We start from the raw sequence: 13,732 nt of genomic DNA, 5'->3' as shown, positions 1-13,732 counted from the left end.
TTGAACTGTGGTGTTGGAGAAGACTCTTGAGAGTCTCTTGGACTGCAAGGAGATCCAACCAGTCCATCCTAAAGGAGATCAGTCCTGGGTGTTCATTGGAAGGACGGATGCTAAACCTGAAACTCCAATACTTTGGCCACCTCATGCGAAGAGTTGACTCATTAGAAAAGACTCTGATGCTAGGAGGGATTGGGGGCAGGAGGAGAAGGGGACAACAGAGGATGAGATGGCTGGATGGCATCACTGACTTGATGGATGTGAGTTTGGTAAACTCCGGGAGTTGGTGATGGACAGGGAGGGCTGGCGTGCTGAGATTCATGGGGTCGCAAAGAGTCTGACACGACTAAGTGACTGAACTGAACTGAATCCCTTATAAGTAAAAGTAACAAGTTGTCACAGGTTAAAATAAAAAAAATATACTTTTTTGAAAATATGTATATTTTCCAAAAATTAAAAAATATTTAGAAAAGTGGTATTATTTTACATTTATGCAAATATCCTTAGTGTCTCTGGCTTAATAGAAGATGGACTCTCACCTTTTTCTAGCAAAACAAGAGATGATTCTACACATGGACATCACCAGGTGGTCAATATCAAAATCAGATTGATTATATTCTTTGCAGTTGAAGATGGAGAAGCTCTATACGGTTAGCAAAAACAAAATGGGGAGCTGACTGTGACTCAGATCAGCAGCTTTACTGCAAAATTCAGGCTTAAATGGAAGAAAGTAGGGAAACCACTAGCCATTCAGGTATGACCTAAACAAAATCACTTATGATTTTATAGTAGGCATGATGAATAGATTCAAGGGATTAGATTTCACAGACGAAGTGCCTGAAGAACTATGGATGGAGGTTTGCAACACTATAGGAGGCAGTGACCAAAACCACCCCAAAGAAAAATAAATGCAAGAAGGCAAAGTGGTTGTCTGAGGAGGCTTTATAAATAGCTGAGGAAAGAAGAGAAGCAAAAAGCAAGAGAGAAAGAGAAAGATATACCCAACTGAATTCAGAATTCCAGTGAAGAGCAAGGAGAGATAAGAAAGGCTTGTTAAATGAACAATGCAAAGAAATGGAGGAAAACAATAGAATGGGAAAGACTAGAGAGCTCTTCAAGAAAATTAGAGATACAAAATGAACATTTTTTGTAAGGATGGGTACAATAAAGGACAGAAACAGTAAGGACCTAACAGAAGCAGATTTAGAGATTAAGAAGAGGTATCAAGAATACACAGAAGAACTATACCAAAAAAGTCTTAATGATCCAGATAACCATGATGGTATGGTCACTCACCTATAGCCAGACATCCTGGAGTGTAAAGTCAAGTGGGACTTAGGAAGCATTATTATGAACAAAGCTAGTGGAAGTGACGGAATTCCAGCTGAGCTATTTCAAATCCTAAAAGATGATGTTGTTAAAGCACTGAACTCAATATGTCAGTAATTGGGAAAACAGCACTGGCCACAGAACTGGAAAAGGTCAGTTTTCACTGCAATGCCAAAGAATGTTCAAACTACCACACAACTGCACTCCGTTCACATGCTAGCAAGGTTACACTCAGAATCTTCAAGCTAGGCTTCAGCAGTACGTGAACTGAGAACCTGCAGATGTACAACCTGGGTTTAGAAAAGGCCGAGGAACCAGAGATCAAACTGCCAAAGTCCACTGGATCATAGAGAAAGTAAGGGAATTCTGGAAAAACATCTACTTCTGCTTCACTGACTCTGCTAAAGGCTCTGACTGTGGAGGAAAAGGGGAAATAGTGATAGATTTTCCTTTCTTTGACTCCAAAATCACTGAGGATGGTTGGCTGGAGTCATGAAAGTAAAAGATGCTTCCTCCTTGGAAAGAAAGCCATGACAAACCTAGACAGCATATTAAAAGCAGAGACTTCATTTTGCCAACAAAGAGCCAAAGCTATGGTTTTTCCAGTTCTCATGTACACGTGTGAGAGTTGGACTATAAAGAAGGCTGAACGCTTAACACTTCATGCTTTCGAACTGTGGTGCTGGACAAGATTCTTGAGAGTCCCTTGGGCTGCAAAGAGATCAAACCAGTCAATCCTAAAGGAAAAAAATCCCTGAGTATTTTTCATTGGAAGGACTGATGCTGAAGCTGAAACTCCAATACTCTGGCCACGTGATGTGAAGAGTTGACTTGCTGGAAAGGATCCTGATGCTGGGAGATTGAGGGCAGGAGGAAAAGGGGGTGACAGAGGACAAGATGGCTGGATGGCATCACCGACTCAATGGACATGAGTGTGAGCAAATTCCGGGAGACAGTGAAGGACAGAGAAGCCTGGCGTGCTGCAGTCTATGGGGTCTCAAAGAGTCAGACACGACTTAACAAGAACAGAGACATGGTAGGCTTCCTAAGTGGTTCAGTGGCAAAGAATCTGCCCACCGATGCAAGAGCTGCAGGGGACACAGGTTCAATCATTGAATCAGGAAGATCCGTGGAGGAGGAAATGACAACCCACTTCAGTTTTCCTGTCAGGATAATCCCATGGACAGAGGAGCCTCGAGGGCTACAGTTTATGGGGTGGCAAAGAGTCGAACACAACTGTTCATGCATGCAGGCACAGAGATATGGCAGTCAAATTCAATGATGCATAAACATGGACTGGATCATGAACTTTAAAATCTAAGCAGCTTTAAAGAATATTCTAGAGAAATCTGAGTGTGGATTGAAATAATACTGATTTTTTAGAGATATGGTAATACTGCTGTGGTTGTGTAACAAAATGCCCTTTGTCTAGGAAACAGATGTCAAGATGAAGTGTCTTGAGGCCTGAATCTTATATCTGAATGTGTGGCAAAAGGGGAAGAGTGTGTATGGAACATAGAGAGACACTAAAAGTTTTCTGGGTGAGAGAGAAATAAGTGTTCATTATACAATTCTTTCATTTTCACAGATTTGGAAATTTCTGGAAAAAAAAAAAAGTACAAAATGAATTATAAAGAATTTCTCATAGCTATTGAGTTGAGCTCATTTGCATCTCAGTTATGCTGCTTCCTAGAGGTGGAACCCTAAGAAAGCTAGCTAACTCTGTTTTTTAGATTTTTCGTCTTTAAAATGGGTTTTTGTGGTTTCTTACTCCTAAGCTCACTTTAAATTTTTTGACTTTACCCTCACCACTTATGAATTAATTCATAATACAGGAAAAGACAAATATTATGTCCTCCCTATTTCTTCATATGTAGGCAAAATTATATTTCCAAGATAGTTTATTTAAAAAATTTTTTTGTATTTATTTATTTGGTTGTGCTGGGTCTTCTTTGTGGCATGTGGGATCCAGTTCCCAGACCAGGGATCAAACCCAGGCCCCCTGCATTTGGAGTGCAGAGTCTTGGCCACTGGACCACCAGAGAAGTTCCTCTAAGACACTTTTAACTTTCATAAAGCTCAGAATTCAAACCAAGAAACACAACTCATTACTTTTAACACAAAAATACAAGATTTAGTTTTGATAATGGAATTGTAAACAATAACGCAATTCACAAACTATATGGTATCAGCATAATGTGATTGAATAGCCCTAGGCAGGAAATGGCAACCCACTCCAGTGTTCTTGCCTGAAGAATCCCAGGGATGGGGGAGCCTGGTGGGCCACTGTCTATGAGGTTGCACAGAGTCGGACATGACTGAAGCAACTTAGCAGCAGCAGCAGCAGCAGGCTCAGTACAGCAAGGAGAAGGTATGAGTCTAAGTTCTGGCTTTAATTAGTATATAATTTTGAGTGAATCAATAACCTCTCATGGGTTTAAGCTTCATTACCAATGAAATAAGAGATTAAAGCAGATTTCTCTAGTACGCTTGTTCTAAGATACTGCAAATAACAGGAGGTTTTCTTCTTTTGCTTCTCATATATCCCAAGATTCTTTTTGATCCTTCTTCTTGACTTTATACTTTAGGTGAGTTCATCTTCACTATATTCCTAGTCTAAATCTCTCTCCTTCCCACTTACTCTACCCACAACCTCTATTTCACTCCAGCTGTAATGTTAGGGGCTACCATCGTGAGATGATTTTTATGTGATATTTAGTACAGCTGATACAACCAGTTGATAGTTACTTACCTAGGTCCATAAGGCAAAAACTCAGGTAGTATCTAGTCTTAAGCTGTGCAATTCTGTAAAATTTTCAATTTTAAATATAATTAAAACTCCTTACCGCTGTCCTGGTTCTTAGGGAAGCATCTTTCACAATCTGAGAAACCGTTTTTTTCATTTCCTCTATAGCTTCTTGTTTTTGCTTCTCCTCAAGCAGAGCCTTCAGAAAATAATTTGATGTTATTATAGATCACATCATTATCAAGATTATATAATAAGTGGGTAAAAACCTGTCTACTAATCACTTTCTTGAAAGCATACATCTTATTTGAAACTTCTGAGACATCTCTAGTTGGAGATCTTGTCTAAGTTATGAATGATATTTATTTCCTCTAACTTCCTCACTTGATCTTGTCCTCACTAAAAAATTATTATTCTCCTTTGATATTTATTTCAGCCAGTACCATCACTCTTCTGATCCCTACAGATGGAAATTTAGAATTGTTTGAATTTTCCTTCTCTTTTATTCCCTATGTAAAATTTGTCAAATTTAAGTAATCAAATTAAATGTTATATTCTTGGAGAAACCTCTTAGGCTTTCCTTTCTATTAATTTATTTATTTATTATTCCATTCCTTTCCACTATTTGCTTTTATTCAAATTATGTCACTTGTCACCTCATACTTCCATCACTGCAGATACTACCCACTTCATCTCAATGCTATTTCTAACCAACCAATCATTTTCATTTCCCCTAAAAAAACACTCTTATAATCCTAGTTCTGTTGTCAGTCACATCCCATTTCTTTGCTTTCTTGTGGAACAAAACTTTTCTAAAGTCTGCACTTGCTCATTTCCAAAACTTTCTCTTATGTTCACCATAATCAGGCTTTCACCATCATCTCTACACTGTTAACTCAAGAGTCACCTCTGAGTAATTATCTTATGTGATCTGTCAAGCACTACTTGAGATAAAAATTTTATTTTCCTTGTTTTACTTTCTTTACTTTGCTTTTAGCATATCATAATATTGGTTTTCCTCTTAACTCACTGATTATTCCTTTTTAGTCTACATTGCTGTTTCTTCCTCTTCCCTTGAACCTCTTTATTAATGGACAACCCAAGACTTAGTTCTTGGTCTTTTTCTCTATTCAAATCTCTCTCTTGGTGTCCTAATCCAAACTCATGGTTTTAAATATCATTTATATGCTGACAAGTCCCAAGTTTTTATCTCTAGTTCAAATATCTTCCTGAGCCTGGAACTTCTAAAATTTTAGGTTTGAGTCAATCTTTTTTTTTAATTAAATATCATTACTTACTAGTGGTTCTCTGTTTTGATACCACTATCTTCCAAAGATACCATACACATTCCTATCTCTATTTTTTGTTTGTTTTAATAAATTTCCTCCCACTTATATAGGTAAGCTAGTGAGAAGTAACAGCTATTCTGATATAACAACCTTGTCAGGGAGAATGGGACAATGGGAAAAGGGAAGTTTCATAAGAAAACCATGCTAAAGCTGTCTTTCATGCCTGTGTGTATGACTGGTTCAAAGAACTTTTGACTTCTTGGAACAAGCAACCAAAGGTGGTAACTCTCTGGTAATTAAGCAGTGAGTCAAGAGGGAACTTAATATACACTGCAGACATAAACATGAAATTTGACTCAAGACCATTTGTAGACTTGAGACCTGGTTGAAAAAATTTAAGGGACAAGCAGTGAGTATCACTACTATCTTCTCTGTCCACTGTGCTCCACATAAAACGATCATCTTTATGATCTGATGTTAAGAACACTCACATGGTTAAGCTTCAGAGAAGATAAATAATTTTACCCTGCTCTTAATTTTTCTAGTTAACTTAGGTGTTTAGAGGAATTTCCAAGAATATTGCATATTTTGTGCCTTTCATCCTAGTTCTAGTAGACAGTATTCAGATCACCATTCATTGATGACTACTGATGAACTCAGATGACCACTATATCTACTACTGTGGGCAAGAGTCCCTTAGAAGAAATGGAGTAGGCCTCTTAAGTCAATAAGAGAGTCCAGAATGTAGTGCTTGGGTGCAATCTCAAAAATCACAGAATGATCTCTGCTTGTTTCCAAGGCAAACCATTCAACATCATAGTAATCTAAATCTATGCCCCAACCACTGATGCTGAAGAAGCTGAAGGTGACCAGGTCTATGAAGATCCACAAGATCTTCTAGAACTGACATCAAAAAAAGATGTCCTTTTCATCACAGGGGACTGGAATGAAAAAATAGGAAGTCAATAGACACCTGGAGTAACAGGGAAGCTTGGCTTTGGAATACACAAATGAAGCAGAGCAAAGGCTAACAGAGTTTTGACAAGAGAACGCACTGGTCATAGCAAACACCCTCTTCAACAACACAAGATATAACTCTACACATTGATATCACCAGATGGTTGATAACAAAATCAGATTGATTATATTCTTTGCTGAAGATGGAAAAGCTCTATACAGTCAGCAAAAACAAGACCAGGAGCTGACTGTGGCTCAGATCATGAACTCCTTATTGCAAAATTCATACTTAAATTGAAGAAAGTAAGGAAAAACACTAGATCATTCAGGTATGACCTATATCAAATCCCTGACAATTATACAGTAGAAGCGACAAATAGATTCAAAGGATTAGATCTTATAGACAGAGTGCCTGATGAACTATGGATGGAGGTTCGTGACACTGTACAAGAGGCAGTGATCAAAACCAATGGACTGGTTCCAAACTGGTAAAGGAGTATGTCAAGGCTGTATACTGTCACCTGGCTTATTAAACTTATGTGTAGAGAACATCATGCAAAATGCCAGGCTGGATGAAGCACAAGCTGGAATCAAGACTGCACGGAGAAATATCATTAACCTCAGATATGCAGATGATACCACCCTTATGGTGGAAAGTGAAGAAACTAAAGAGCCTCTTGAAAATGAAAGAGAGTGAAAAAGCTGGCTGAAAACTCAACATTCAAAAAACTAAGATCATGGCATCTGGTCCCATCACTTCAGAACAAATAGATGGGAAACATGGAAACAGTGACAGACTATATTTTTGGGAGCTCCAAAATCACTGCAGATGGTGACTACAGCCATGAAATTAAAAGATGCTTGCTCCTTGGAAGAAAAGCTATCATCAACCTAGACAGCATATTAAAAAGCAGAGACATTACTTTGCTGACAAAGGTCTGTCTACTCACAACTATGGTTTTTCCAGTAGTCACGTATGGATGTGACAGTTGGACCATAAAGAAAGCTGGGCACTGAAGAATTGATGCTTTTGAACTGTGGTGTTGGAGAAGAGTCCCTTGGCCTGCAAGGAGATCAAACCAGTCATTCCTCAAGGAAATCCATTCTGAATATTCACTGGAAGGACTGATGCTGAAGCTGAAACTCCAATACTTCGGCCACCTGATGCAAAGAACTGACTCACTGGAAAAGACCCTGATGCCAGGGAAGACTGAAGGCAGGAAGAGAAGGGGAGTACAGAGGATGAGATGGTTGGATGGTATCACTGACTTGATGAACATGAGTTTGAGCAAGCTCTAGGAGCTGGTGATGGACAGGGAAGCCTGGCATGATACAGTCCATGGGGTTGCAAAGAATCTGGTACAATTGAGTGACTGAACTGAACTGAATTCTAATCACAGAAGGGAATATTATCTGAAAGACATAAAAAGCACTTTAGCATTCCCACAGCTTGGATTTGGATGATTATTTCTTTTTTGTTTCCTAGTAGCTTCTTAAGACGTAACTTACAGCTTGTTTTGTTTTTAATAGTTCTCTTGGAAAGCCCTGTATCACGTAAGAAAGGAAACATACACAAAGTATTTCCTTTGTATTCTGCATACTTCTCAGTGGAGTACTATACATGTACTAGGTATTCAATAAACGTTACTTCAATGAAATAATAATTTAATGATCCCTGGTGGCTCAGATGGTAAAGCATCTGCCTGCAACGGCGGAAGACCTGGGTTCAATCCTTGGGTTGGGAAGATTCCCTGGAGAAGGAAATGGCAACCCACTCTAGTACTCTTGCCTGGAAAATTCCATGAACAGAGGAGCCTTGTAGGCTACAGCCCATGGGATCGCAGTCAGACACGATTCAGTGACTTCACTTCACTTCATGTAAGGGAGCCAGAAACATTAAAAACAAATTTTGTGACTTCTATAAACTAAATATCATTAAATGAAAGTGGTAAAAGCCAAAAGATATGATATGTGATAGCACAGTAATCACAATTGTGAGAGGGTTAAAAAAAAAAAAAAGAACAGTGACACGTAGCCTCCAGTTAAATCTTCGTAACTAAATTTACTTCCTGTCAATTAAGCTTCTTGCTCTATTAGAATAATTACGTAGGTAACGAAGGGGAAATAAACATTAATAAGATTCATCTTATTCAAGTGAACAAAATACAGAGTATACATACTGCAGTAAATTGCTTCAGAAGATCTTTTTTAAGTATGAGACTACAGGGATGAAGATTAGTTACAAAAGGATGGAGATATAAAAAAGTCTGATATGAAAGTTTTAGGAGAGGGCTGACACTATAGTATTTTATGATGTTAAATCTTAACGTCAAGAAAGTAGTACGTCTACTAATAGTGAGTGCAGCAATTTCACTTTCATGTGTTAATTGTGTAGTTACTGATTCCCTTACTATCAGGTCACATGGAGGAATGTTCAGCATTTCATTGTTTTATTTATTATATACTTATTATTATTTAATAAACTTGCTTGCTAATTTTCTTACCTGATTTTTTTGAAGGTTAGCTTCTTCTAGGAGTTGCATGCTATTTCTGGCTCTTACAATAGCTTCGTATTTCTCATCTTCTAATTCACTGCACTTTGCTTGTAACGCTCTGGTCTGTTCCTCCAGATGTGTTCGTTCTGCTCTTATTTGGGTGGCTTCTTGAACTGCCACAGATAATCTAAAAATTAATAGTCACATTGAGAAAGTTAAAAATTTTTAAAAAGGAAGAAGGAGACAGGAGATTTCCAAAGCATCTATTACAGGATAAGCATTATTCCAGTTACTTTCACATGTATTTTCTCATTTAATTCACATAAAAGTTCTATAAAGTAGGTTTCAAATATTTCCATTTAAAAGAATAACAGACCTAGAGAGCTTAAACATTTAATTATGGTCATATGAATAATGAGCAGTGGGGCTTAGACGAGCCTAGATATTCTCTGATTGCATTACACTTTGTACACTTTTCCACTCACACTAGTTCATTCTGTCTTAATAGTCACATGACACTGTTATAAAGCAAATTCTTAAAGAAAGTTATTCTGTTTATATGGTCCATTTTTCTTTTAGCTTTTTCTCTGGCTCCTTTACTTATGCTCTATCCAGGTAACCCATGTTAAAATAATGCATATATTTTAATATTTTTTCCATGTTCATAAAATCATATGTATGATTTTTTATATACAAACATACACATAAATATGCATACACAGTATATACATATATATCCATAGGTTTTTAAACATAATTTTTCCTGTTATAAAAACTAAGATCGTAGTATACACCCTTTTCTGCACTTGCTTTTTAATATTCAATAATGCCTTATAACCAACCTAGATAGCATATTCAAGAGCAGAGACATTACTTTGCCAACAAAGGTCCATCTAGTCAAGACTATGGTTTTTCCTGTGGTCACGTATGGATGTGAGAGTTGGACTGTGAAGAAGGCTGAGCGCCGAAGAATTAATGTTTTTGAACTGTGGTGTTGGAGAAGACTCTTGAGAGTCCCTTGGACTGCAAGGAGATCCAATCAGTCCATTCTGAAGGAGATCAGCCCTGGGATTTCTTTGGAAGGAATGATGCTAAAGCTGAAACTCCAGTACTTTGGCCACCTCATGCGAAGAGTTGACTCATTGGAAAAGACTCTGATGCTGGAAGGGATTGGGGGCAGGAGGAGAAGGGGATGACAGAGGATGAAGTGGCTGGATGGCATCACTGACTCGATGGATGTGAGTCTGAGTGAACTCCAGGAGTTGGTGATGGACAGGGAGGCCTGGCATGCTGCGATTCATGGGGTCACAAAGAGTCGGACACGACTGAGCGACTGAACTGAACTGAACTGAATGCCTTATAAAAATCCCCTCAACCAATATAACCAGAAGCTCTTTTCTTTCCTAGTCTGATGAATGTAACTTCTCCTCACTGTTAATTTGTATCTCCCGAATTCCTGGAGAGTTTAAGCATTTTTTTTTTTAACTTTACAATATTGTATTGGTTTTGCTGTGTATCAAAATGAATCCACCACAGGTATACATGTGTTCCCCATCCTGATTCCTCCTCCCTCCTCCCTCTCCATACCATCCCTCTGGGTCGTCCCAGTGCACCAGCCCCAAGCATCCAGTATCGTGCATCAAACCTGGACTGGCGACTCATTTTGTATATGATATTATACATGTTTCAATGCCATTCTCCCAAATCATCCCACCCTCCCCCTTTCCCACAGAGTCCAAAAGACTGTTTTATACATCAGTGTCTCTTTTGCTGTCTCGTATACAGGGTTATTGTTACCATCTTTCTAAATTCCATATATATGCGTTAGTATACTATATTGGTGTTTTTCCTCCTGGCTTACTTCCCTCTGTATAATAGGCTCCAGTTTCATCCACCTCATTAGAACTGATTCAAATGTATTCTTTTTAATGGCTGAGTAATACTCTATTGTGTATATATACCATAGCTTTCTTATCTATTCATCTGCTGATGGACATCTAGGTTGCTTCCATGTCTTGGCTATTATAAACAGTGCTGCGATGAACATTGGGGTACACGTGTCTCTTTCAATTCTGGTTTCCTCAGTGTGTATGCCCAGCAGTGGGATTGCTAGATCATAAGGCAGTTCTATTTCCAGTTTTTTAAGGAATCTCCACACTGTTCTCCATAGTGGCTGTATTAGTTTGCGTTCCCACCAACAGTGTAAGAGGGTTCCCTTTTCTCCACACCCTCTCCAGCATTTATTGCTTGTAGACTTTTGGATCATAGCCATTCTGACTGGCGTGAAATGGTACCTCATAGTGGTTTTGATTTGCATTTCTCTGATAATGAGTGATGTTGAGCATCTTTTCATGTGTTTGTTAGCCATCTGTATGTCTTCTTTGGAGAATTGTCTATTTAGTTCTTTGGCCCATTTTTTGATTGGGTCATTTATTTTTCTGGAATTGAGCTGTAGAAGTTGCTTGTATATTTTTGAGATTAGTTGTTTGTCAGTTGCTTCATTTGCTATTATTTTCTCCCATTCTGAAGGCTGTCTTTTCACCTTGCTTATAGTTTCTTTTGTTGTGCAGAAGCTTTTAAGTTTTATTAGGTCCCATTTATTTTTGCTTTTATTTCCAGTATTCTGGGAGGTGGGTCATAGAGGATCCTGCTGTGATGTATGTCAGAGAGTGTTTTGTCTATGTTCTCCTCTAGGAGTTTTATAGTTTTCTGGTCTTATGTTTAGATCTTTAATCCATTTTGAGTTTATTTTTGTGTATGGTGTTAGTATTTTTTAAGTTTGTTAGTTAAGTGAATTGTCTTCTTTGAATTCCCTCTTCATATCCTTTGCCCTTTTTTTTTTTCTGATGGCTTATTTACTCTGCTTATTCCTTTATAAGAAGTTTTTGAATATTAAGATATTTAACCTTCAGTTTGCTCTATATGCTGCAAATACTTTTTCCCAAATCTAGTTTTTTGTTGTTACCTATTGACTCTATTTCAGAAATCTTTATTACACTACACTAAAAACGCTCACTTTAATATAACTAAATTTGACTATTTTTTTCAACATCTGAGATTTCAGGTTTTTTTAAAGATGATCTCCCTTATCAAGAGATTGTTAATGTAAGCTCCTAGATTTCCTCAAGAAAAGTTATGCCCAAACACTTTTACCTGTAAATCTTTAATTAATCTGGAATTTACTTCTGAATGTGCTATGAGAGAGGAGTCCAATTTAACTTTCTTCCAGATTGAGAGCCAGCTTTATGAGTACCTTTAGCAACTGATGAACTGAAATAATCCCTTATCATATCTAAAATATGCAAATATGACTTATTTATAGATTGTATGGGGAGGGAGCTGGGAGGGGGGTTCAGGATTAGGAACACATGTACACCTGTGGCGGATTCATGCTGATGTATGGCAAAACCAATACAATATTGTAAAGTAATTAGCCTCTAATTAAAATAAATAAATTTAAATTTTAAAAAAATATGCAAATACGACTTACTTATAGATTGTCATGATTCACTAATCTATTTGTCTATTTGATACCAAGTCATATTAATTTGATTATAGTGGAGTTACAGGGTAGTACATTCAGATCCTCAGCTTCATAATTTAAAGGTTTCCATAATTTTATAACATATAGATTGTCATGATTCACTAATCTATTTGTCTATTTGATGCCAAGTCATATTAATTTGATTATAGTGGAGTTACAGGATAGTACATTCAGATCCTCAGCTTCATAATTTAAAGGTTTCCATAATTTTATAACATAAAAGATGTATAACTATTGTTATTATTCTCACATAGCACTTCTACATGCTCTGCAGCCAAATCTTATATGAATCCTTTCTTTCAGTTTACTGAAATTGGGTCAAGTTCCCTCTTTATAATAATAGTAACAGCAATGATAATCACAAACACTTGTAAGAGCAGTCTTTGTGCTAGGTACTTTATGTATGTTAAAGAAAACATAATCCTCAATATCTTCAACAACGCTATGAAATAGGTTACAGCATTAGCCTATGATGTAAGATATGGGGTTATACTATATAAACTAAATGGGGCAGGTTAAAACATTATATTTATTTTATAGATAGATAAACTGAAGTATAAAGAGGGTAAGCAACCTGCCCAACATTATTGATCTAGTTACTGATGAAGCTGGAGTCTGAATTCAGTAAGTTTGTGCCCAGAGTCAGTGTTCATAAAACTATACTATACTGCCAAATAGAAACTTCTGCTTAAATTATACTGATTCAACCCACCATATCTGTGCTTTCCACATCACAGGTTAACCAATCACAAATCAAAAATACTTTTAAAAATCCAAAAAAACTCCAAAAAGTAAAACTTAAATTTGCTATGCATTGTCAACTATTTACATAGTATTTATATTGTATTTGTAGGTAATCTAGAGATGATTTAGAGTATACAGGAGGATGTGTGTAGGTTATATACAAACACTGCAACTACTTTATAAGAGATTTGAACATCTATGGATTTTGGCATCCACAGGGGTCCTGAACCCAAAACCCAGTGGACACTGAGGGACAATTATATATTAGTTTCAGGTATAAAACATAATACTTCAGTATCTGCATATATTTTGAAATAACCACAATAAGTCAAACTCATGTATCACCATGTATACAATTGACATTTTTTTCTTGTGATGAGAACTTTTAAGATCTATTCTCTTAGCAACTTTCAAATATACAATACAGTATTATTAACTACAGTCACCATGCTGTATATTACATCCCCATGACTCATTTTTTTTTTTATATAATAGGAAGTATATACCTTTTGATTACCTTCACCTATTTCTGCTATTCCCTACTCCTTGACTCTGGCAACCGCCAATCTATTCTTTGTATCTATGAGTTTGGTTTTTAAAAATAAGATATGTTTCATGGTTTTGTGTATGG

General features: G+C 37.1%; 1 protein-coding gene across 7 annotated transcripts in view; it reads right to left on the bottom strand.

The window, feature by feature from the left end:
• SCLT1 (sodium channel and clathrin linker 1) overlaps positions 1-13,732 on the bottom strand; it is a 237,950-nt gene that overhangs the window by 97,217 nt on the left and 127,001 nt on the right. For 6 of the 7 annotated variants that reach the window (XR_011561108.1, XR_011561109.1, XR_011561107.1 and 3 more), the window contains 2 exons: positions 8,823-9,000; positions 4,173-4,271 (listed from right to left, as the gene is read on the bottom strand). Coding sequence is in view for 3 of the 7 variants with exons in the window: in XM_070769109.1 (XP_070625210.1) it covers positions 4,173-4,271; positions 8,823-9,000 (277 nt within the window). In the remaining 4 variants the exon portion in view is untranslated. The remainder of the gene's footprint in view (positions 1-4,172; positions 4,272-8,822; positions 9,001-13,732) is intronic. The other variant, XM_070769111.1, reaches the window with a different exon arrangement.

This window comes from Bos indicus, chromosome 17 (genome assembly GCF_029378745.1).
Source record: "Bos indicus isolate NIAB-ARS_2022 breed Sahiwal x Tharparkar chromosome 17, NIAB-ARS_B.indTharparkar_mat_pri_1.0, whole genome shotgun sequence".
Classification (NCBI taxonomy): domain Eukaryota; kingdom Metazoa; phylum Chordata; class Mammalia; order Artiodactyla; family Bovidae; genus Bos; species Bos indicus.
The sequence above is the reverse complement of the archived record's forward strand: the minus strand, read 5'-3'. Positions and strand labels throughout refer to the sequence as shown.